Below are 27,438 nucleotides of genomic sequence, written 5' to 3' on the forward strand. Positions count from 1 at the left end.
TCAACAAATTTTGAAAATAGGAAAAAGTTGCGTTTATGTTGAATATTAATTGCAGTTCATAGTTCCCGACATGTTTTAATTGCTGAAGACTTTTATTGTTAAGGTTATGATGTGAAAAACTATAGAACTAACAAAAGAGAAGAATATGAAAATATATATCCGACTATAATTTTGAAAACTTTATAAATACCAACTCAACAAAATATTTATATATCTCAAAATTATTTTGCGAAATTAGAATAACAAAAAAATGTTTTAATAGGAATATTATCATTTTATTCCCCAAAACTAGGCCTTCAGCCGTGTTAATTAAGTTCTATAAATATTTATTTTAATTTATTTATGCATATATATAATATATTTCAATTCCATAAATTTAGTATTGAGATCAGGAACGGATATGCAGTTCCCGCGTCCATTTAATCCTCTCTAATAAATATTGAATAAACTGTGAGCGCTTTCGTACCAACGCCAATGTTTTGTTTCATACGTCATACGTGAAACAGGAATATAAATATAATATGATGACATGACGGTTGATTTTATAACGCGAACACTAAAGCGGAGAAAGTATTAATGGTTTTGTTCTGTGGTCGTTTTTCTCTGTGACTTCGTTGGGTGTTTATGTGTGTTGACATCAAAAGAGCATAATGGAATAATATTTATTCTAATTTGTTATTCTTCGCTGACTTTTACGTGATGAAGAAGCTTAATGTCATGTCGAAATTATTTAAAATTGTAAGGGTCGTTGGTGTAATTATATATCAAAATTTACTTCCTTTGTTTTGTTAATTGAGATTTTCATAAAGAACCTTTATGTATTTTTTAATTGTTAACAGTTGGTAAATGTATTCATTAAATTATGTGTAGGGATAATTTTAATCCCATGTAAATTAAATATATTTTTAATGAAATAATGTTAAAGAGATTTAACGTTTTAAATAAATCAAAAGATCAAGAGATCAATAGAAACCAATAAATGATATAGCAACTACTTACACGTTCTAAGCGTGCCAGATCTTGTTGTCGAGATGGTCGGGTGACAGTTCTGAAAACATATTCGAGCAACCAATTGTCAATAATTAAAAATATGCACGAATATATAACAAGGATCAATCAAACCTATGGATCTAAAGTCAGGTACTATTGATAACGGTATTGACAGTTAATATACCGACAACTGAAAATAGGGGTAATTAATTATGCTTATGGATCATAGTGCTGATAAATAATATTATCGATAGCTATATGTATATATATTTTTATATATATATTTTTTATATTTTATATATATATATATATATATATATATATATTTATATATATATATTTGATAAAATATTGCTTTTTGAAGGGAAAAAATACACTTGAAGCAAAAATTTGGCAGGAAAATCAACCATCAAGGATTGGTATGCTAAGTTTAGACGTGGTGAAATGAGCACCGAAAACGGTGAATGCATTGGATGCCCAAAAGTGGTTGTTACCGAAAACATTCAAAAATACACAAAATAATTTTGAATAACCGTAAATTGAATGAAATAGCAGACACTCTAAAGATATCAACTGAACGTGTACGTCATATCATTCACGAATATTTGGGTATGAGAATGCTCTGTGCAAAGTGGGTGCCGCGCAAGCTCACTTTTGACCAAAAGCAACGACGAGTTGATGATTCGGAGCAGTGTTTGAAGATGATCAAGCGTAATAAAACCTAATTTTTGCGTCGATATATGACAATGGATGAAACATGGCTCCACCATTTCACTATGAAGTTCAATGGAGAGTCATTTGAGTGGGCTACACACGATGAACCCGCCCCAAAACGTGGGAAAACGCAACAGTCGGCTGGCAAGGTTAGGGCGTCTGTATTTTGGGATGCCCAAGAATAATTTTCATTGACTACCTTGAAAAAGGAAGGACCATCAACAGCGACTATTACATAAAGTTGTTGGACGTTTGAAGCACGAAATCGCCAAAAAAACAGCTATACTTGAAAAAAAAATGTGATGCTTCACCAAGACATTGCAGCGTGTCACAAGTCAATAAAAACGATGGCAAAAATCTATGAATTGGGCTTCGAATTGCTTCCTCATCCAGCGTATTCTCCAGATCTGGCCCCCAGCGATTATTTCCTGTCTTTAAATCTCAAAAGAATGCTCGCTGGGTAGAAATTTTCGTCGAATGAAGAGGTGATGACCGAAAAAAATGTGTTTTACTATGGTAGACCCGGGACTTTTCAAATGACCTGATAAAAAACATTGACAAACAATCGTAATAGATAAGAAACAGTAACTATAGCTGATAGCACTGATTAACTATGCTAGTATAAAGTGTAACATGTGCACACGGTTTGAAACGTAATTAAAAAGATAATGCGTACGTACCAGCTTATGTCCTAATATTAACAATAATGGACGTGCAATGAAATTAAGCCATTAGGGATAGTAGGCCTCGCTAAGATTCAGCTACAATCAAAAATAATAAATAAGCAATACTCTTGCCATCGTTCATTCGGTTCTTCAGCTCCAGCTATGATGAACGTGCTATGCGTATAAGGGAAAAACCCAACGACCTCACACCATTCTTAATTTGCCGTAATTTAAGAATTATGTGAAAGATACCAAGATACGAATAAATAATAAAACAGAGGAGAACAAAATAAATAACTATAAAAGAATAAATAAATAAATAAGAAATCATATAAATAAAAAGTAGGAATTAAAAAGAGAAAACTGAAACACTCTGTGAATAAATTCAGCATTTGATGAAACTGAGGTTGGGCGGCACAAACCACAGTGAAAATTATGAAAACATAAGAAAAAGGTAGTGATTGTGAGCGACACGACTTCACAAATGAAATCTTATGAAGTTCTAATGTCCCTCGGAGATGTTAAGATATCACATCTCGTAAATGCAGCCCAAGAAGAAACATAAAATACGTTGCAATTCATAGTAATTATTTCTGTTGCTAAATATTAGCAAAGATGATAAATTCAGTTAAATTCAATTAAAAACAAGCGGAAAACCTGCCTAGTTCCTTTACATTATCACTCAAACTGTTTTTAAAAAACATAAATGACCCAAAATTAAAAGGTCTAAAATATCGAATTACAGATGAAATTTCGAGTCTATAGAACGGTCTATATAAGTCTATATATATTCGGAACGATTTATGTTTTGCTTAAATGGTACATGGTTTATCTGTGTTTTAAGAAAAAATAACCTTGTAATTGCTTTGATTTGATTCAGTTGACATTTACAGTGGGCGGCTATCCGTCAGTTGTCAATGATCTTTTCATTAATTTCCAAGCCTTATTACTTTGTAATGCGAACTTTATCATGAAGAATATTAGAATAGCTATGCATGTTTATAAAAACCTCACAAAATCTACTACTATGTTAAAAATCAGTGGAGATCCTCTTTGGAGAATACTATCTCTGGTCTCAAATTTGAACGAATTTGACGAATTCTTCGGCACTCGCACGTAATAATAGAGCCGTCGTAAGATGCTGTTGATGAAGTTTAATAATGTTTAGAGGTACATGTTTAAAAGCTGCCCAAAATGAGAGGCAATTGAAACCAGAGCAAAAATCAATCAAAACTATAATCACATGCTTTACAAATTCAATACGTTTTTTCATAAACTGGTAGAGTACGAAAATCTTATCTATGTAATTGAGTGTTTCAACATCTGATTTTTATGATGTTCAAAACTCGGTTGATTAAGAAAAACCTCGAATGTTCTTTCATCGCAATTTCCTCTAAAGTTTTGTACTAATTAAATATAATGAAAATGGAAATGTAATAATTTAACAATAAATAAAATACCTAAAATTGCTCTGAATTGAAATGATTCAGAGTAAAACGATATGTGACCTAAAATAAGTCGTTATAGAAGCACGTCAGAACGATATCAACAAAATGCGTTACGAATTGAACTATAATATAACCAGATATGAAATGCATATGAAATTTATGGCACGACATAAAATTTATTTGGACCAATTAATATGTAAGCTTTACAGTTTTAGGCGAAATTTGATTTCGATATTTGAGAAATCCGGTAATAAAACTCCATTAAAGTTTTCCAGTCGTGTCATAACTTGGAATTCGGAAACAGAGTATAATAAAATTTCTGTTGGATACTATTACTTCCGGTAAAGCGGATCAATTTTGACGAATATTCTGACAATTAAATTTGTAACATTTGGAAATTAGTTAATTATGGATTGTATACTTATTTCGAAACTGTTAAATTACTTCAATTTAGAGAACTTGGGTCAATTTAAAGTGAATGAAATGAAATTAACAGAGATAATGTTGAGATTATTTAATTTTCCAGTTTTATTGGATTTTTGTAACAAAGGAATAGTTGGGGTTTTTTTATATATTTTTTATTTGTATCCATAATCTACTAGGATCATAAAAACTATAAAAAAATATACAAACAGTTTTATAATCTTCGTTCCAGTAATTTTAATATTATTAAGAAATAATAGAGTTAATTTTAATATTTATTATGCTATCCTTTGCTGCAATAAATCTTCGGGGCATGCTCTCAATTCATATTTTCTCATCATCCTGGAGTTATGAAGCCATTCTCTGATTTCAATTAACTGCTGTTTCCCACAGGTTTTATATGGCATTCATGTCTGCTGAGTTCCATGGCCATGGCAAAAGAATATTTTTTATTTCTCCAAATATGCGTTAACACTTCTGGCTTTGTAGCGCGATGTCGAATGCCTAAAAATGCAGTTGTCATCGTTAGGGAACCATTCATTGATCTGCGGTAATAACCGAGGTTCTAATATTCGCTTGTGTTGGTCTGGTTTCATTCCTTCTACAATGTACAAGCATCCTCTGCCTTTAGCTGAGGCAACAGACCACAACATGACACTAACCAAGTGTTCTATGTGTCTAACCTTCTTTACAAGGCAGTTGGTGTGGAATTGTTCACCAGGGCGTCGTCTTACAAAATAACTTTTGTCAATCAAATTTTAAAAGTATTTTTATGAAGTATATTTATCTGCTTAACTGATTCCATCGTTAGGAAATCATTCATTGATCTGCGATAATAACTGAGGTTCTAGTATTCGCTTTTATTGGTATGGTTTCATTCCTTCTGTTTATTAGTAAACTGTCAAATTTGATGGTTAGTACATTTATCTGGTTTATTTTTGTTTAATTTTCTTGAAGAAAGAAATTTGTTGATTCCAACTACTATTGAACATAATCCCATAATAATTGTATAAAGTTATTTTGTGGAACAATGTTAAAAAAATAACATATATATATATATATATATATATATATATATATATATATATAGAATCAACTATCTTTTGATAAACTAAATATATTTAAAAAACTTGGTTTACTTATCTGGTAGTTGAAACTGCAAGATGACGGTTCCAGTAAAATTACAACTTGCCGAGTTGGAATTACTGTTTAATTTAATTTTAATCTCCACACACCTAGTTCAGAACGAACGGTTGGAGGTACCGATAGAAATTGTTTTGTGCTAACATTTCCCGAACTACAAAAACTTTTATGTAAATACAGGTGAGGTATAGTTATTGATCTTTCAGTTTGATCAAAAGGAGGAGATACATATATATTCTCGACATGTTATACCCCAACCCTTCCTAGGGAACTTATTGTAATGGAATAAATGCCTCCTGTTTTACATTTCCGTTGTAATGTCAAGTTATAGCGATGAAACGTCAAAAAGTGCTTGAAGAGTTTAGAATAGTGATAATTTTTCTTTTTATATCATATAACAACATTATATATCCGAATATTCACAATAATTTTTTGAATTCATCATCAAAATTCTATTTATTGGAACTATGTGGCATCAATCCAAACTAGTATTCATTTACGCTTCTGTAAAAATGCAGTAAATACTGTTATCAGTAAAAAATGACCACTATGTCGACTTGTTATTTGTGGTAGCTCCATTTTTCGATATGACTGTTCATTCAATGATATAGGGAATCAAACAAGATGTAATATATAGGATTGTTTTTATTATTTAATGTAATATATAGGACTGTTCTTATTGTTTAGTGGCCCATATGCCATTCATGCAATTACATTTATTAATATTTTAAAACAATTAATAAAAATGAATGTTGCAAAACGTAACTCAAAATAAAATCAAACTTAACTTATGTTGCTTAAATTTACTAACATTTATTAAGTAACTTATAACATTATAAATTAAACAAAGCAAAATTAACAGACATAGTATGTTTCACACATTTTAATATTTCGAATAATAACAGCACCAGTTTATAAACTTTTTTTAAATATATTTTAAAGCCTGCTTTTACCAACTAGGGGTTTATCTGGACTGAACCTACAGTTTAACGTGGGCTCCGAACCACGTCCTTCGGCATTAAGCCTACCTACTGTCGAGTTACCAACTTAGAAATCATCCCAGAAGACATCCGGTCTTACTCAGCCTGGTTACTGGCATGACTGGGATCATTTTCCTTGTCGGACATTGACAAAAAATGTGATAAGCAAATACACATTCACGACCATGCCCCAGCAGGATTCCAACCCGCGACTATCGCAACAGTACAAGCTGGCTTCATTAACATTGTTTGTGTTTACACCACCTATGAGCTTTAAATGAACCTTGTATGTCTGGATTCTTTTCTTGTAACTATGTTTATATATAACTTTTTTATATATTTATATATAACTATTTTACTCACTACAAATAGAATACTCGAAACATACATTTCTTATATATTCTTAATAAATGTACACGTTTAAATGAACTAGCATCAATCACCATCATAAACTACATCTTGTTTTTTTTTCCTCTGAAATCTGTTCATTCTTAGAATACGATTCAGAGGGATGTGGCACATAATGGTGTTTACAAACAAAAGTTAGATCGAATGTTTTTGATTAACGTTTATTAAGTATTAGTGGAAAGGGACAAAATTAGAAGTTTCGTATAAGTTTATCTTAAAGTAAAGGTTACAATAATGGCAGCAGATTTTTGTTTGGATACGTGTCTCATAATAAAGTCTTTCCAATAAAACAGCCAAATGCACTTCATCAAAATTTATAATGCAACGTTGTCGCACCAAATTTAAGTTTTCTTTTATCTTGACTTTGATAAAATACTAATGTAAAAATATAATAAAACAAAAAGAACGTTATAAAATGTAATTTATTTTTAACTTATAGTACATCTAAGGCCTATGAATAGAAGGACTTAAACTACAGTTAATTAAACGGCCACAATAGTTTGTAGGTTAGAGTTGTTTTATTGTATTTACTATAATATATGACAACGGTGGAGACCAACACCAACACTGACAATAAAATGAAATGAAATTTGGCAATATGTTCGACGGAGTTGATGACCTGAAATGCTGTTTTGTTGAAATAATTATAAGTACATAAATAAACTGTCCAGGGTCTTTTTTATTTAGGTATTTTGGTACTAACTTCATTGTTTCGACATAAATAGGGCTGATGCCCAGGATTTCTACTGATTAATTATTCTGAATTAATAAATAGTTACATAATTAATTGTATAACAAAATGGAGAAACTTTATTATAAAAAACCAACAATTTTTTTATACTAATTACAGTTTTCCTAATATTTGTATTACTATAGTTATTAGATAACATTCAAGTGTTAACGATGCTAGTAGTTTAACAAATGAATAAGTAAACTTACGCAATGCGTCTAATATCGAATATCCCTGAGATATTATTTCTGTTCATAATTTAATTATACCTTTTCCATATTCCAGCGTTGACGGCCTATCGATTAAACATTAACCATTCCCCAAAAGAAATAAAACGGTTCAATCTCATTCGAAGGTCTTTCTCTCTCTCTTTCCAGTTAACGATGTAAAGGTGGCGACAAAATACAGCCAACTATCAGGACAATGCGTTTTAATATCGGCTTACTATTGGTAATGTTCGCCATAAAATGGATACATTGTAGTAATGCTAACCGACAAAATCGTTAAACGCGGATGTTTTATTAATTTCGACTATTCCTACAACTGTAGGGCTATTATTTTGGGTTCGTGTCATCACAGTTGAATTATTTACAATCCATTATCATTATAATTTGGTATTATTTCATCAATCATTAATTAATTAAGGGGGTGTTCTGGTAATGAGGCATGTACTAGGTGTATCTGTAATTCCTTTCCAATATTTCGTTAAAGAAACCGCGTTATTTACAAATGATAGTTAAAATGTATTTATTCAAAATATTGGTATTATGATTCTACATTATTATTATTATTTAGTTAATTATATTTTTATTATTATTTAGTTAATACATTGTTACTAGTCGTTTCCGTTTAACCTACAATTTGTCTTTATTCTAACTTAAATCTAGGTATATAACTAGGAGGTGAAATAATGTTTATACATGTAACTGCTGAATTTTTTAATATATGTACCTCACTGCACAACACTACACAAGATCAGATGGTTTGATTCATTTGAGTCTGTGTCCTGTTAGGATGGTATTTAAAAGTTGCAATATTTCAATATTCGTATGAGAATGGAGTCTTTCCTCATGCCCCCTTGCAATTCTCTTGAATTCTTGACTGACTGTGGGTATCTGAAGGTCTCGATGTATTTTATTAATGTTACTTTTTGCAGAACATCCTCATAATTGAACTCCGTATGTCCATATAGGTTACAATATTTGCTTATATTATACCAATTAATTATGTACTCATAATTGTGACTTTCTTCCAATTAGCCAGTACATTTTCCCATATTTCAATTCCAGTTCCTTCCAGCGAAGTTTTGCATCGAGATTCATTCCGAGATATTTAGCGTTGTTGCTATATGGAATGATAGTGTTATTTAATGTTATTGGTGCTTGTACGGTCTGTTTAAAGGTGAACTGCAAATATACAGATTTGCTTTCATGAACTCTTATTTTGCAAGCCTGTGTTCATTTATTTATATTGTCACTTGCCTGTTGTAATTTTCGTGAGGTTTCTTCACTATTGTCTCAGACAGCTATATGATTGTGTGATTTTACACCTTTTACACATTGTGCAAGAGCTGCTCTGTAAACACGTGTCCCATCTATACTAAAAGATACTAGTCGAATGGATTCTGGTCAGGAGAATACGGCGGGTTCTATAAAACTTCCCATCCAAGTGGTTTCGACACTTATTTGACTGCTTTTTGTGCATGAGAGGGTACATTGTCATGATGCAAAATCACTTTTCTGTCAATTGTTTTTGATTTTATGTTAGATCTGCATCAAAAAACAGTTTTCCGCATTTCCCTCCACTCAAACTTACCAGGAAGTTCTTTGTCTTGAATGTTGAAATCACCATATCTGTATTGTCTCGAAAGCCACGTTTCCCTTGTTCTGATATTACATACACTCCGTAAATCTATGCAAGCAAACGATGACTATCCGCGGTTGTTTTTCTCAAAAAGGAAACAATAAACCAATAATCCCATCTTATAACAATATATGCTTACCGCTAGGGAAATCTGAAAAAGTCAGTCATTAAAAAATGAACTAAAGATCATACTAATTATTTTATTTTACATGTATAATTTTTATATTTACTAATATTTATATGCTTGCTATTATATTGGTTTTGCAGGTAGGGGAAGAACTAATTTCGGTTTTTCTTAGTACGTTCATTGCATATTTCTAGTAATATATATTCAGTGTTACCATCTAAAGTGAATCATTTTCTTCATGACTTGGTTTTTTTTGACTTTATGAAAGGAAAAAGCGCACAGCTGGCTAGAAATTGAAAATTGTGTGGTAGTTGTGATGATGAATGCCTGTATTAAAGTTTTTTGGTTGTTTTTCGTATCGAAATTCACTGAAAATATGAAAATATCAGTTCCACAACTACATAATTATGTTTATTTTTTTCGGAAATTGAATATATATTAATATTTTCTTACTGTTTTTGAGATATGTTGAAGAACATTGTCCTGCTAAAAAATTGTTGTAACCTATCTAAGTAATTTAGTAAATATTTGCTTCAAGTGCATCAGATATAATCGGCAACTATATGGTTTCGTTTTCAAGATAATTCATTCCCTTCTAACAAGTTCATTGAAATTACACATTCTTATGCCTGACGTTGCAAAATATATACAAAATTATTTTCTTTTTTTTTGAATTTAAAGTAACGGGTCATAAATCAATGATTTAGTTTTAATTTATAAGGGAGCAAATATCCTTGCTTGCTTACTGTTCCATATTCTTTTAGTTTCTTTTCTTTTAGTTGGGTATTGTTTTAACATAGCTAGGTAGTGCTTTAAGCCTTTTTTTTAAATTTATTTTGGTAAAAGATTAAACGCATTTTTGGGTTATTTTAAGTATAACAATAAAAAGCAATTCTGTTCAATATATGGTAGGCACTCCAGAAAAGTATAAATTTAAATAAAAAAAAGATTTAATTAGAACTTGAGATATTATATTGACTAAGATGTTGAAGTAATTAAAATTTTCGATTTATGGGAAAAGGTCGGGATTTAAATTAATGGCAATTTAAGATATTTCATTCGTCTTCCTTACATTTTGTTAATTGCTAGTTTGTGCTAGTTATGGTTGTATAAATACTGGCGATGGTTCTCATTATGGTTACTTAAATACATTTTTAAAATTTACAAAAATTTCACAGTTCACTTCCTAAAATATTAACGAAAATATGAACCGTTTCGATAATGAAAGATTGATGTATGATCATTAATATCTTTGACGATTCTATGTACTAAAATGAATTAAGAACTGTTTTAATAGAAGTTCCTTAGCTTGGAGAGCAAATTTCCTTGCTTGCTTACTGTTCCGTATTCTTTTAGTTGTATAAACACTGGCGATGTTTCTCATGGTTCTTCACGATTTATATCATCGACATAGAAATCCCCCTTTTTATAATTGACCTCTGTCTCTAAAGTGCCTAATCCTAATGGGTATATAAGTTAAATATTATCGAAATATATAAGAAATATTATTACAGTTAATAACAAGTTATTTCGTCAAATGTGATTCCTTAATAAATTAATAATAACCATAAAATAATAAAACAATAGGTACTAAATTTTATTCGTTTCCCATATACCGTACTGAAATTAACATATTAATATCTTATTGTATCATATATTTTACACACGACGGCATATTAATTGGCCAATGCAGACCCTGATAATGATCGTTTAATTAATTAATCCTTATCAATTAATTAACATCTAATCTTAACTTGATAACCCTTGACTCATGTGTAATTTTAGGTCCAAACGTTTTAGATAAGATAATTAAATTTACTTTGTAGGGACTGTGGATGTTGGTCGGTGGTTACTGTATATTAATAAAATTAATATATATATATATATATATATATATATATATATATATATATATATATATATATATATATGTATATATATATATATATATGTATATATATATATAAATATGTGTGTGTAATTAAAGAAAATATTTAACAGGATTTAACATATTTATTAAACGTTGGTTAAAAATTTGTTTGTTTGTGGTTGAAAAATATCGGCTCATAACAGTTGAAACAGTCGACTGAAAATAGTAACTAATTACTGTTTCGATCAAATGAGCGTTTTGGTTGTTTTTCATTTCATGATAACAGATGGAGATATTATAATATTTTTTAGCGCTTTGACGGATATTGTCATTTTTCGACTATACAATAGTACAGTGATGATATAAGGGGGACGGGGACAGACAGATGGTCTAAAATTATAAATGCAATTAAAAAATGGACGAAAATTCAAGACTACAAACGCAACCATAACGAAGTACAGACTCTATCCAGAAAGCACACATTAGCACCTATACCGAAGTGGTAATGGTTATTTGGCCAGTGATACTTAACTTAGCATAGGCTAGATCCTATGGAGAAAATCAATTTCTCGCAGAAATCCGAAGACTTATTTCAATGTTTTTTTCAATATTTTCAATACAACACTTCTTCAATTAATTCAATACTTTCTTCAATGTTTTCTTCAATGGTTTCAATACAATACTTTTTGTTGTCGATGCAAGTTCTTTCTTCATTACCGACGTTGATGGAAATTCTGTCGTTGTTGTTGCACGTTCTGTTTATCGCTGAAGCTCCTCACTCAGGTTCTTGGTGGTGGTGGACAAGGGTGGTCCAAGAAAGCCCGATTGTAGCCCGGTTCGTCAAGAATATCGGGGTGGGAAACACTCTTCTAGCTAGGAACTTCTTACGCTGATAAAACATGCGCGTTTCGGACTCAAAGAATTCTCGAAAATCCACGATTTCGGGTCTTCTTGATATTTATGGTTATGGGCGCCACAAGGAGTCATCTACCAGGTTTAACATCTGACACCTTTTGTTTTTCGTTTAGCCTCGGTACGTGAACCCTCGTTATCCGAAACATTCGACAACGAGCCGATGGGAATCATCTTTATTGAACACATATGTTCTGTTTAACTTGGTATATAATGTGAATGTTATGTTTTGTATCAGGTCACAATTCCTTTCACATATCATAAATATTAGGAACTTCAGTTAAATGGTCTAATAAATTAGAGCCTCTAACAATAGAACCGAAAGAATTTTACAATCAACGTAACTTAAATTTTACATGACGGCCCCAACTATTAATAATAAATTTTCGTCGCAACATTTTCTGTATTTTCTCCTGTTAAGGTATTTCTAAAATTGTACAGTCATACATAGCTCTAATCTGAGTGAGCCACGGAGAGTTGTTCAGTATGTGGAATTCTGAGACAAGGGCATGGTGACAAAACTCACAGTGAGTTGGCTGGCTCAAAGTCATCAAGTGCGAGAAACGACAGTGACCCAATCTCAGCAGATTCAGAGCTACGCCATGATGACAAAGGGAGGAGAAAAGAATCAGCTTTAACCTTCAAAGGGCCTGTTGTGGTTAGCCTGCTGGGCCCAACGACGTTGCACCTTGTTCTTGGCTAAGCAAGAAACGAGTGATATACATTCCCGCATTCATTTTGAGATAGGAAACGCCGGATATAATTGTTTAATACTCTGTGTTGTATAGTATTGTAATATTTGAAAAGTAATTTTTGAATAAAATAATGATTTTTTATCTATATATTCAAAGATTATTTTTCGTTGAAACGTTGAAATTAAGGAAATTTTAAGACCCAGTAGTCATCAAGATAACATAAATGCACTGGAAATTATTTTACTGTTTAGTAAAGAAATTATTATATTTTGTAGCTCCTAAATTAGTTTCTAATGTACGTTGTTATATACAATCATATTTATATTTACATATAAGCATAAAATCGATACTTTATTTTCAAGGTCGCGGTTAGGACCGCAAAGCCAGAATATTAAAAACCAGTCGCAGAACGTATCGTAAAGTAGCGACTGAAATAGTCGATAGTAAAAAGTAGTCAATTACTAAACAGTCGATAGTTCCCAACGTTCGTAAATAGGTAAATACTTACGTACAAGAACATGTTGGGCCATAAGTAGCAATTTTTCAGAAATCTGATCAGAAGTAGTTCATGGAAGTCATCAGATTGTCAATACATTTATCAAAAAGAATCAATAATAAGATATAATAATGTTAATGTTAATCTTATTTTTACGGAATTTCTAAATAAAACTGAAGATTCCCGAAATATTTGGTATTTTTAAATAATGTACTAAACGGAAATGAATAATGTGCTAAACTCTTATGCTTTTTAGACATATTATTACAGTTACGAAGAAAATACTTATTCTAAACACCTGCTATCGATTGATGATGATAATTAATCTCTAATGAATCCATTAATAATTTCCTGTTTTATTTCCGTATAGGTTTTTCATAAATAACGAGTACTATAATCAAAAACATGCCATCAATTATATTTTTTCAATTAACAAGAATACCAAAAATTATGTTTTACTAGGAATTTTCCAAATAGTAACGTAGTAAAAATATTCCGTGACTAGGGTATATAAAAATAGATCCAATTCAACCACTACACGGCGTTATATCAATAGTCATCCGTTTGTTAGGCCTGGATTTAATACCGAATAAATTTAAATAAAGGTACAAACATTCGGGCGTCAGCGAAGAGGAGGAGTGCTCAGAGCATCTGCCGTTTTTACAACGGTTCAAAAATCAAAGGAAACTCACGGAAACGATATATAAAAAATCACCGACGCCAGTCAAGGTATTATACATGATACGAGTAGATATAATGCGCTAAAAATAAATACATACATTTTTTATAGCCGATATTGTTCAATCAATATCGGCCAGACGAGAAATTTTTTAAAATTCCAGTAAATAACTGACCAAATTCGATAAATTAAAAGTTATTGTTAATTTAAACGCATGTATAAGGTCTATAACTTTGTTTCTGTTGCTATTGTTTTTTTTTTCAATTCGAACCTTTAAGAAAATGGGGTTTTAGGATTTCCAATTCCACAATAAGATCAATTAGTCGTTTCCAATGCCCTTTTGGCAGTTGAGTCTCTAGTTCTAAGACATTCTCTTTCCGTACTCTTTAGATGGTAGAGTAACTTTTCTGGAGCTCCCATCCTTTGCATCAACAACTTACCCTATAGTAAACATACTTGATCAACCCCTTCTTTCCAATTTCTATATATAAATTCTAGGATAATATATAAATTTCCTTCATAGCTGAAATTATTCGCAATATGGGACTGGATATATTCGAATGTCTACTAAATCACAGTTCTTTGATGGTCCAATAATTGTAACATAAATACATTTCAAGCACTTACAGCTGTAGGTAAGATACATTCGCTTGGATGGATACTCCGCCATAATGGAATAAAGAGGCAATAGGAATAGTTGGCACTCAGCCAAAGACGTTATTACAACTGATCAACATTAGCCACACATAATACCCCATAGAAGCCATGCATTCTTACGCTGAATTTAAAATAAGTAATATGATTCTCAGGACAGCAACAAGTTGTTGCTAGGAAAACAGGATTCGTTGTATTCTATTGTCACATCCAACTAGGATCTTGTAAATTTATTCAGATACATCTGCTGAAATGAGATCCCTCACATCATCACTTTGTTGTTTGATTTGTTATTGCTTGTTTTGATATAATAATTCTATCTATATCTTCAATATATATATTTAATTAATTACTCGTATATTTGCTGATGTATGTTCATACTCATATACAATTACAAGCAAATTTTCTGACAACTGAAGAAAATAAATGTTACCAATTGAAGCAAGTGATGAGGATTATTTCATATATATCATTCATATAACTCCCAAGATGGTTTTTGTATTCGACTTAGTATTATTATTCTTCAAGCGTTGAAAGCCCCTTAGGATTGATTATATACTTTTTCAGTCATAAAAGTCTCACCGTAAATATGTCAGATTATTCGATGTACCAAATACTCTTTAGATTTCTTCATACGGCAGTATAAAATTAAAACCTGCTGCAAGAGTATCATGATTTGAGTCATACGCTGATATTTTCAATGAAAAGAAGCACTGTACTGGAGGATCAAGTATGATATGTATCATTTATATATTTCGGTGATTGATTAGAAGTAAAGCTGCATTTGAAATCAGAAACAAAGTTGTGCATCTTATTATAATTATATTGTCAATTTGTATTGTTAAAATATTTGTTTTGTTAAAAAAAATTACTATTAATCTAGAAATTTTTAATCAGTTATATTCTGTGTAAAAATATCCGATGTTTTTACTTTAAAGTCTAGGTAAGAGATAAAGATCTAGACGAAGAGATATTACAGAGGTTTTTTCAACAATATGGTAGAATTTTGTTGAATTAGATGTTGTTGGATATACAATGGCGGATAATATTATGAAGTGACGATCGATTTTTCTTGTTCAAGATGAAGGAAAATATTGACAAAATTAAACATGTAATACCTGAGAACATTCACACAAGTCTTAAAATGAAAGAGGTTGACATATTTATTGTTCGAAGTCCTTGTGTAACTTTTTCTTGTGTTGAAAACATAGTTTTAGAACATAGTTCAGAACCTATATATTATTCTATTGATTTTGTTAAGTCTTATTTTGTATTCTTTTTCAATATAGGATACCTTTTACACAGAATATTAGGTACGGTATTTAATTTTAAAGGATATTTTTAGAAGTTTATTTTATATCAAATAAAATAATTTTCATTTATTTTTTAACAATATTATTATCTCAAATATCAGGAAGGTAGCTTCAATCTATCTTAATAATATAGCTTCATCATGTCATAAGACATTTATAGTGATTAGGGAGTATTGATATCTATTAAAATATATCAACTTTTAAGAGTTTGAATTCTAACTTTGGTTTCATCTAAAAAATGCCTCAGACAGACTATCTATCTTCTCTATTAAAGTTCCTACTTTTATATTAGTAATGATTATAGAAAATTAAATGTGTATTAATATTGTGATTATTTTTTATTGAATAATAATTAATGTACATTGACTTGAATTTATGTATAATAGCAGTAAGGAGTCTCTATGTTGAAAAATCGTCTTTTGGTTTGATTATGGCAAGGCTGTCTATGTCTGGCCGGCCTTTACGAGTAATTTCCGTGTAGATGTTGAGATATTTTGCATGATTCTATAATGAAAGATTCCATTTCTAAGAACTTGTTTCACTTAAGCCAGCATGATTGTGCTCTTGAGCAGAATACAAGAAAATTATAAAAAATCGCAATATTTTAAGATTATGGTGTTGATAGGTATCTTACAATATGATCAACATCAATTTCATCAAATCATTAACCTATTTTAATAAAATGGCTTCATCATATCATGAAACATTTATAGTGATTCGGTTAAATCTAATATTAGTTCCACCCAAAAGAACCTCAGACAGACTCTCTATCTTCACTATCAAAGTTCCCACCTTTTTATTAGTAATGACATATAGAATTTTTATTCAACAGCAATCGATTTACATTAAATTGAATTTATGTTGAACAAAAATGACAACAGTTATGGGTGTCCACGTTGAAAAATAGTATTTGAATGCTACTATGGTAAGGCTGTCTATGTCTGAGCTGACTGTAGATGTCGACGGATTCTTCAAGATTCCACAATGACAATAAGCATTTACAACAATTTGTTTCACTTAACTCGGCATGATCACAAGAACAGAGGAAAAGAAAATGATAAAACATTCCAATGCTTTAAGATTATGTTGTTAACATATGTCTAATGTAACAATATGAGGTTTTATTTTACATTAGCGGAATGGTGGCAGATATTTTTGCTTATTGTAAGAGTTAAGTATATACTTTAACGCCATATCGATCATATTAACAAAAAAACTTTTTAACGATTAGTAACGGATTAATCCTTTAAAATTAAATACCGTGTTATAAAATAATTAAAATCGATAAATCGAAAATTGTGTCTGTTATTGAACCGTCGTCGATTATTTTCGTAGCGAAAAGTGAAACAAAACCGAGAACACGTCTATCATCCGAAGAAAAAACCGCTAGATTCGGCCGACCTCGCGGACGATGAAGAGGAAGACATCGTGGGCGGCGTCGACGGTGTGCCTCGCGGTGTTCCCGATCCCTATTATCCCATTTACCTCCCCATCGACCAAGCGTTCAAATCCAAATACGTGTTTCACCACAAGAAGGGCAAGACGCTGCAAGAAAAAACGTACGTTTTCCTGGAACATCCGATCGGATGGCTTTGTTTTATCTACCATTTTATTGTGTAAGTATATTTTATCTAATGCATGCAGTTATGACGTTTCTTTTGTTTCGTATTTTTTGATTATTTGTGGTTCACATTTCATTCTTTTACACTTACTATCTATATTACAATAATGGATTATTAGGGACAAATAATAGGAACTGATACGTAGAATAGTGAGTTAGCCATTATTTAGATAAAGTAATTACATTTAGTGTCACCAGTGAACCTGCTCGAGGCCGGGACAACTCTAATTATAAAACCAAATATGAAATATTTACAACAAGACGAGATCAAAAAAGAAGAAATAGAAGCTACGATAGTTAGCACTGAAAAGAACGGCGCTGAAATAATCATTGCAGCTATATACTATCCGTCAAGATACAAAATAACACAAGAAAAATACACAGATTTATTGTTAAAATTAGGCCCAAGATTTATTATTGGATGGGATTTCAATATTAAAATCACAGCCTTCAGTAAAGGGGTTCACGAATAATAACACCTGGAGTATGAAATTAATTATTCGTAGTAATTAATATTACAAAATTTAACAATCATTCAGGGCGTGAACCTACTGGACTTTTACATTTCGACAGGCACCTCATTAAATCAAATACAAATCTAGAGCTTGTGCGAGCTATCATCTGATCACACTCCAGTATTTTATAACACTAGACGCGACAATTGTGAAAAAAAAAGCTTAATCTTCCTAAAAAATTTAGTAATTGGAGTACGTTTAGACTTATAATGCAGAAACAAATTATCCTTTTTAAATTAGGGAACTGATAAGAGGAAGACCAAAAGCTAGTCAAAAGATTTTTTGCCCAGAACCAGGAACGCTTTAATTAAAACAATGTTTAACAGTGCTAGTAACCAGACAAATCGAAAGATTAAAGAATTAAGTGAATAAAGCCCGGAAGCAGACAAGACCTGCTCTACAACACAATAAATTTCGCAGCCACTTTATATTTTATACTACCAATACTTACACCTCTAAATTATTTTACTGGTAAGAGGGGACCCCTCACTATCTCGCTGATTAGAAATGCAATAAGATTCTGAGTAACTGTTCACAAATATTAAGTAGGTATTTGAAAGTTATCGAAACAAGGAAAGCACCAAAATAACGCTTGCGGTTTATGACATTCAGACTTGAGTGTTTAAAGTTTTTTACGTTTAAAAACAGACGGATTTTATAGACCGTTTAGGTTTTAAGTTCGAACGCATCAGGCAGTATTGTATTTCCTTTAACTAGAATAAAATTGAACGGAAATTTATCTAATTTTAAGACAAATTTACCTTTAACATCGTAATGATGGGGTTTCATTGTTATTTTGAATAAATATTTAGCATACTGCAGCATATTAAATTAGATTGAGTTAATGCTTGAACTAAGGAAGTATAACACACTTTACCAATAGTATAAAAACAAAAGCATTCTATTAGATTGAATAATATTTATACTTGTCAATACCTTACAATTATTGTAAAACTATAGTTAAAATAATATCTTCTATTACTGCATCATTAGGTCTTTATACTCCCATATGTCTTCTGAGTTGATAAATGTCCACAAATATTGAATGGTTATTAAACACCTATATATTCAATGTTTTATGTCAAGTTTTAACAAAACATTTCATAATCTATATGAATGTGAACAATATTTCCAAATATGTAATAATTCAAGGCATGAATGACATTATCAAATATATATATATATATATATATATATATATATATATATATATATATATATGATAAATGACAAACCGATATATTTTATATACCAGTGAATTGTAAAAAATCCCGATCCATTCTTCGGATATATCAGTGATATACCATAAACCCCATTTAAGGTTTTGACTAGGTTAATCTTTTTTATATTAAATGGAATTTGGTTGTCAGTTTATTTTGAAATAAAAATATAACCGCTGGCAAGTTTGATATGAACGTTGATATGAACTGAATTAATATAAAGGATATTTTTTGAGGGAAGTTTTTAACATTTTAATTTCAAAGAAACTGTATATATAAATATATAAATCGGTATTTTAAACATATTATCTAGGAAGAGATATATAAAAAGCTTAATAGATCGTTGAACGGACACTATCAATTTAATTATTACTTCCTCATAGACAAAACTAAAGAGCTTTTAAAGAACTATATAAATATATAAATGAGTTAATGAAAATATGCAACAATTAAAATGAAAGTAACTGCATAATATACATAGATGGAAAACATAGGACAACTAAAAGAAATTATGGATTATTAATAGTTAGTGTTTAATTTCTTGATTCATGTCATAAAATATCTGACTACTTTTTATCGTTTGAGCTTTGTATCAATTTTTATGATTACTAACTTTTTAGACCCAAATTACGAAAAATCAGTAGTTAATAACAATAGATATTCCTTTAATATATATTTCTGTATAGTAATATTTAATAAATCCCCTCATTGTGTTTGTTATTATTTTGATATATCAAGTATATGACAAGATAAATATCAATTTCAAAATTGTTTTGAAAATCTTAATTTATCATTACTTTGTTGATAAAAAACTTAATAGAAATTAAATTAAATTAAATGACATTTGAAAAGGATTAGCGAATGTTAATTCTTGAGATATTTTGCATGTATTTTAATTAGCGTTGGAAACTGTCCACTGAAAACAGTCGAAACAGCCGATAGTCGCAAAACAGTCGAAACGATCGATAGTCAAAAAACTAAGTAATTACTATTTTCAGTCAAATGCACGGTTCGACTGTTTTTTTCTATTCGTGAGGTCAGACGAAAATGTACGCAGACTTTCTTGTACAAATTGTGAGAGAGGAAAGAAAAGAAAAGAAAGAAAGAGAGAGGACATAAATGCTTGGAGCAGTTAATTTTATTTGTGCTTATATTCTCCAACGGTAGTATAAGCGAGACGGAGATGTACATATTCCTTCATATACTAACTTTAAAAAAGAAAACGAAAATAACTACCAAAAACTATTAACATGCAATGAATAATTTCATTTTAAAGGAAGTAGAATTACTGTTATATTCGAATGTTCTGTGGACTTGTAAAAAGAATGGAATTTTCTATGGAATGGATTAATACCCCACAAATGTTTTATCGTATTATAATATGTTAACTACTATTTTTAAATAATATACTATAGTAAATATAGACAATACAATAGAACTTACACAAAACCTAAAAAGTAAAGATTTATAATGACTATAAATACTAAATAAAAACAGAAAAAAAATTAATCCATGATTAAATTCAAATGATGCAGAGCTTTTTTCATCAAATCGAGAGAGTAATCGAAATATTACCTATTATTGCCATAAAAACAGTTAAAAGTATTTTTTATATATACTTTTTACTATTTATCATTCCCAATTTTAATCTTTTTACTCTATTACATTAACAGTCTTTAAAATTATCGTTCCAAAATGCTGCTATATTAATATACAACATATTGTAATTTACAAGCAAATTACCAAAAAAATCATAAAACTATATATATTACATATAAATCAATGTAAACATAAGTTGGGTACATATTTGTTAAGGTCGCGGCTAGGACGACAAAGCCAGAATTTAGAAAATCAGTTGAATGAAACTAGTAGAACCAAAAACAGTAACTAAAAGACTGAAACAGCCGATAATAAATAGTTATAAAATCAGTCGGACCTAAAGTAGGGACCGAAAATAGTCGACCGAAATAGTTACTGGTAAAAAGAAGTAAAATCGGTCGAACCAAAAATAACGACTGAAACAGTCGATAGTAAAAAGTAGTCAATTATTATACAGTCGATAGTTCCCAACGCTAATTTCTTCCCAATATTATATCTGTTATTAATATTAATATACAACATATTGTTATTTACAAGCAAATACCAAAAAAAAAATAAAACTATATATATTACATATAAATCTACGTAAGCATAAGTTGGGTACATTTTTGTTAAGGTCGCGGCTAGGACGACAGAGCCATAATTTTGAAAATCAGTTGGGTGAATCTAGTAGAACCAAAAATAGTAACTAAAAGACTGAAACAGTCAATAGTATGTAATTATAAAATCAGTGGGACCTAAAATAGCCACTGAAAACAGTCGACCGAAACAGTCACTGGTAAAAAGAAGTAAAATCGATATCGATCAACAGTAAAATGTAGTCAATTACTATACAGTCGATAGTTCTCAACGCTAATTTGTTCCCAATATTGTTCCCAATATCTGTTATTATATTGAAAATAGTGTGGAAACAAGTTTTAGTAACATATCAATTTTAAATTATTCCCTTTTACACTGTTACTAGAGAAACATGTTTAAGTTAATAAATTAAGGTTGAATTTCGACCACAGGACTATCACTGGTAGATTAAGTAGCTAGATAATAGATAAAAGCTCATATAACCGAACCAGTCAGTTGGTTAATATTTACACGTTTATCTAAAATGGACATGACCTGTAAAATGTTCGTCAGTCTTAAAAAACATATCTCGTTTAAAGCGTCCCTGAATTTTACTTTGCCCGCTTGGCCCTTTTCAAAGATTGCGTCGCTTTAAACCCCGAATAAAGGACGCGATAAAATGAACCCTTGTCTGACACATCGTCGAATTTATATATTTTTTACTCGACATCGTCCTCAGCTCATCACCTGTTCGAGCTTGCTCGCTCGCCCTGGTGTTATCGTTGTCTTTTAATATCAGGTGCTTGAAAAACTAATCCGTGTCTTCGAAATTTTATTTGGTTGGAATGAATTTGCAAACTTTAAATTTTTTATTTGTAAATATCCTTGTTTTGCGGTCTTTTTGACCGGCTTCAAAAAAGGAGGAGGTTCTAGGTTCGACTGTATATTTATTTTTTATGTATGTTCACCGATTTCTCCGTCAATTATGGACCGATTTCCAAAATTCTTTTTTTATTCGAAAGAGTTCATTTCCGAGGTGATTCCAAATCAGTAGCTAATGGTGAAGTCCGGGGAAACCGAAGGAAAATCTGAAATTTCAAAGGCACGTACAAAGTTATCACATTTTTTTATCCAAGATAATCAGATACTGTATATAATGTTATTGCGGAACGGATGTGACGGAAGGCCGGAAGCCGTTCAATGCAAAATCACATGAGGTGCTGTAGAAATATTGCTGGCAACTGCCTCTAAGGTGTAGTTGTTAAAGCGTTTAGCACACGCGCAAAAATGGCAATCCGACCAGAAGTCTTACCCAACCTGGTTACTGGTGTGACTGGGATCATTTTCCTCGTCGGATTTTACACTCTTGTCTAGGACAATCACAAATATTAAACAATCAGAAACCCATGTCCCAGCAGGATTCGAACCCGCGGCTATCGCAACAGTAAGAGGATCGTCCTGTTACCTTTACCAGTGCGCCACCAAGCCGGCTTATTATCGGATTATTAATGTATGTAATACCACTGGTTGATGGAGATCTTGTGAATTTTTAATTGTTAGGTACTTACGTGTATTTAGATTAGTGATATATATATTGATGAAAATGCGAAGTATCAATTAAAAAAAACTGTTAAATTCTTTACTAATTTAATATTTTAACTATTGATTTATATAATTTATGTTATAAGATATATTTAACATATCATTAAGTTATAGCTCTATTTAAAGGGTCTCTAAATACGGTTTTCAAGTAACTCTATTTTAGGAAAACCAGGTAAATTAAATTAACTAATAATAGCTATATTGGAATAAGATTCCCAAATAGCTTATGTTAAGTCATGTTTTTGTTTCTGTATAATATTTCTGATTATTACCATATGGTAATTAGATATATGCTATAATATTAATCAAAGTATAACCCCGATGTAAAACCTCCTAACAGTTGGGAAAAAAGCATTCTTTCAGGATTTCGTTTATACCTAGCAAAAATTGTAATTTGAAGCTGACGGATTATTTATCATGTTGACGGCCGAACTTTCATAAAAGTTTTTATGTTTAATATATTGATATTTTTTTGGGGGGCGACGTGTTTTTCTGCTACTGAGTTATTCAAGTTGGCGAGAGAATTTTAAATTTAAAAACTTTTATAATTTACTTGTTATTTGTTCCTAAGTTTGTGCAGATATAGTTATTCTTGGGGTTGTCTAATGCTTTAAATTATTGTCTTTATTTCTTTCCGCCAATGTTAATACCTCACAAGGAAGTAATGAAGTAAAATTTTTGTTTTGTTTCTTTTTATATATTTTAAAGGCTCCTTTTACCAACTAGGGGTTTATCTGGACTGGGCCTAAAGTTTAACGTGGGCTCCGAACTACGGTACTCAGCATTAAGTCAACCGACTGGCGAGTGACCAACTTAGAAATCAACCCAGAGGATTTTACACTCTTGCCTAGAATATTCACCAGTTTTAAATCTATCACAAACATAAATTTACGACAATGTCGCAGCAGGATTCAAATCCGCGACTACAGCAACAGTAGGTGGACCGTCCTGTCGCCTTTACCACTGCGCCAACCAAGGCGACGTTTAATTTTTTGTTATAAATTAAAATTCATTTCTCGAAAAAAATATCTTTTGAATTTAACGTTTATATATTGCTCGCTGTTCAGATTAATGTGTATAATCTTCATTTGTGCGCCATATTTGCCTATTAGTTATGTAAAAAGATAATATTAAAGTAGAAATCAAACAAATATTGCTCTAAAAGTTGATACTTGAGTGACGATAATAGATGACTTTAAAGCCACATATATGTAACAGTGTAAATGTCAAGCTCATAACTTATATATAGTAGATATAAAGGCGGCATAATTTTCTTACACAGTCAGAAGTTGCACTGTATTAAATGAAGATTTCATACGGTCACTTCTTCATAGTTTATTTTTATCTTTTATGGAAATTTCGATGTTAAGACGAATCTAACTTGATTGATCTAAGATATTCATAGATCTACAGTATACTGTAATGTGGTTGTTAACGATGGTTCAATCAGCAAAGTGCAAAAGCCTAGTTAGTATTCAATGTATGAAATGTACGTTAAGTCTGTCTGTGAAGAAACAATATGAAAAGCCGAAGTTATTTTTCCCAAGATAGTTTCCGAATTTATAAAACATATTACGATGATCAAAATATACTGAGATATAAAATTCCGTTGTTATACTTTGCAAACTTCGCGCTGATATGTCAATAAATTATGTTATATGAGTGTTAAGTGTCATTTGAGCATGTTTCAATATTGCTGTTGCTTGGTGCTACCCATACTTGAAGACCATACGTCCGGATTGGCTTGATAATAGCTTTATATTTTATTATTTTGAGCTCATTGCTTAAGTGGCACTCTCAATCTGTTGACCAAAGCACAATAGGGAGTTTGTTGTCGTGTTGTTTAAGCTTGGTCGAGATGTGCCGCTGTCAAGTTAATGTAATTTTCATCTAAACGTAAATGAAAACATCTCACAAGAATGACATGCAATTATTTTGCAAGTTTTAATAGAAACTACTTACTGCGGCATCTTACATGACGTCATTCAGAACAGATTGTAAAATTCGCCTTGATATAAAATACAATACACCGAAGTTATGATAAAAAACATATCAAAGGTCCGCTAGCTAATATTAAAATATACTATATGAAACCTATCGATTATATATTATAGAAAATACATATAAGAGGGACTTCAAAGATTTATCTTTGCCATATTGAACAGGGTTTAGAAAATCCTTGATAATATATATCTTGAGAGAATGGTCTGGTTATTTATTAGCTTATATATATATATATATATATATATTGATATAAAATATTAAGATCGACCTGAAAATATTATCGTCCGAAAATAAAGTGACTCCTTTTAATTTATTAATATTGTATAACGAAAAATAGCGATTGTTCCAATATTCTACAATAATATTTTGGTAAAAAATTAGGTTTTTATTTGTTAAGTAGTTTAAGTTTAACTTTATTTCGAAATAATTTTGAAAAATACATGGTTTTTATGAATGTGTCCTCTATTGTAATGACATAACATGATAGGGTATTGATAACGTGTCTAATATACATTATTTGCATCATAGAGTACACTGTTGGCGGATGAGTGAGTAAACAATTACGATAAGTTAGTCTTCAATTAATTAGTGATAGGTTACATATAACATTAAGATTGATATAAAATTGATTTATGGTTATAAACAATAACAATTTATTGGAGTTACTTATTATTTATTGCAACAAATATTTTGTTATCTTTCCTGTGGAACATCATTCGACGTTTCTATTGGATAGTTTGACACTAAAATATAAAATAAGGAGACGAAGAAAGCCATATCCCATATGTAACATAAGGACAAAGGTTTGCGTCTGAATCATCAGATGGCGCGCTACCCAGGAAATTAAAGCTAATTAATTAAATATTAGCCTGAAATAAATATTTGATTATTTTTAATAAATATGAAATATTGTTCGTTATTCTAATTTAATAACATAATTTTAAGTGGGAATATGTGTACTTCTTAAATGATGTGTAAGTGATCTTAAATATAATGTATGTAAAGCGTTCGCTCAGTACTATTGAACATTTTTACATTTTAATGTTTAATATATAATGAACATTTTATTAATAACCAATAATATGTAATTATTATTTTTGTTATTTCAATATCCTGGTGATGAGGTTCAGACAATTAATTATGACGAAAAATTATTAGGAATTGTTGTTAAATTAATTGTTGTACCTAAATTTGGCAATTAATAAGAATTCAAATTTATAGCATCGTTAACTAAATAATTAGAATATATTCTTTGTACCGTTAAATAACATTTAGGTCACCTAACATGATAACAATAGCAGAATAACATAAATATACGTAATAATTCTCGTGTGCAATATTATATGGTAATCGATTGATTCAAGAGAATCTGCGGAGAAACATATTTTATAATCTTCACTTTTCAATCCCCTTAATCTACTTCCTTTGAAATAATTATTATATACGTAATAATTTATAAATTTTTTGTAAATTACTAGGTAGCCTGAAGAAATAACATTTTTAGTCTTGATAGAATAAGGTGAAAGATTTGTGATTATAAACATATTATGTGTTTTACTTAAATTATCAATATAGATTTTAATAAAAGACTTACTATTTAAATCAAGCTGTAAGAGAGACTTTCTTAAGTTTATCATTGTTTATTTTCAAAAACCATTCGTCACTAGAGCAAAATTCTTTGGAGAAGAATATATTTGAAACTTCATACCTTGGAAAATACTATTTTTATTTTAGTTTTGCATTTAAATAGATCATTTAAAAATAAAGTGAATGTCATAGCAACAAATTATAATTATATACAAAAGAAAAAAAAGGCATATATAACATAAGATATTCTGCAAAATTTAGCCTAGTTTGTATAAAGGAAACTATAAATTACAACAAACAATAATCAGATTGAAAGAAAAGTAATTTGTCAGTTGTTCTTATTTTTATCTCCGTCTAGTGACTTATATTAGTGACGATTAGCCATTAAATTCCCATTTCATATTTCTATATTTTGTGTTTAAATATTATTAATTGTTTTTTAATACTTTTGACTAGTAAATTATGAGCTAATATATTGATTTTACTATATATAAGAAATAAGAAAAAAAAATGCTAAAATTAAACTTAAAATAAAATTATTAATTGTTCTTGAAATAGATATTCGCAACGTCAATAAAACCAAATGTAAAATTAACTCAAACATGCTTTAACGAAGGACCTT

At 30.3% G+C, this 27,438-nt stretch overlaps 1 protein-coding gene across 2 annotated transcripts in view; it reads left to right on the plus strand.

Moving 5' to 3' along the window:
- LOC143193395 (potassium voltage-gated channel subfamily KQT member 1) overlaps positions 1-27,438 on the plus strand; it is a 107,471-nt gene that overhangs the window by 17,114 nt on the left and 62,919 nt on the right. For both annotated transcript variants that reach the window (XM_076399591.1, XM_076399592.1), the window contains exons 3-4: positions 14,070-14,193; positions 17,446-17,726. In XM_076399591.1, coding sequence (XP_076255706.1) covers positions 14,070-14,193; positions 17,446-17,726 — 405 coding nt within the window. The remainder of the gene's footprint in view (positions 1-14,069; positions 14,194-17,445; positions 17,727-27,438) is intronic.

Source organism: Rhynchophorus ferrugineus, unplaced genomic scaffold (genome assembly GCF_030347505.1).
Source record: "Rhynchophorus ferrugineus isolate W39M unplaced genomic scaffold, kcgeb_rfMv2 rfM3, whole genome shotgun sequence".
In the NCBI taxonomy this organism is placed as follows: Eukaryota; Metazoa; Arthropoda; class Insecta; order Coleoptera; family Curculionidae; genus Rhynchophorus; species Rhynchophorus ferrugineus.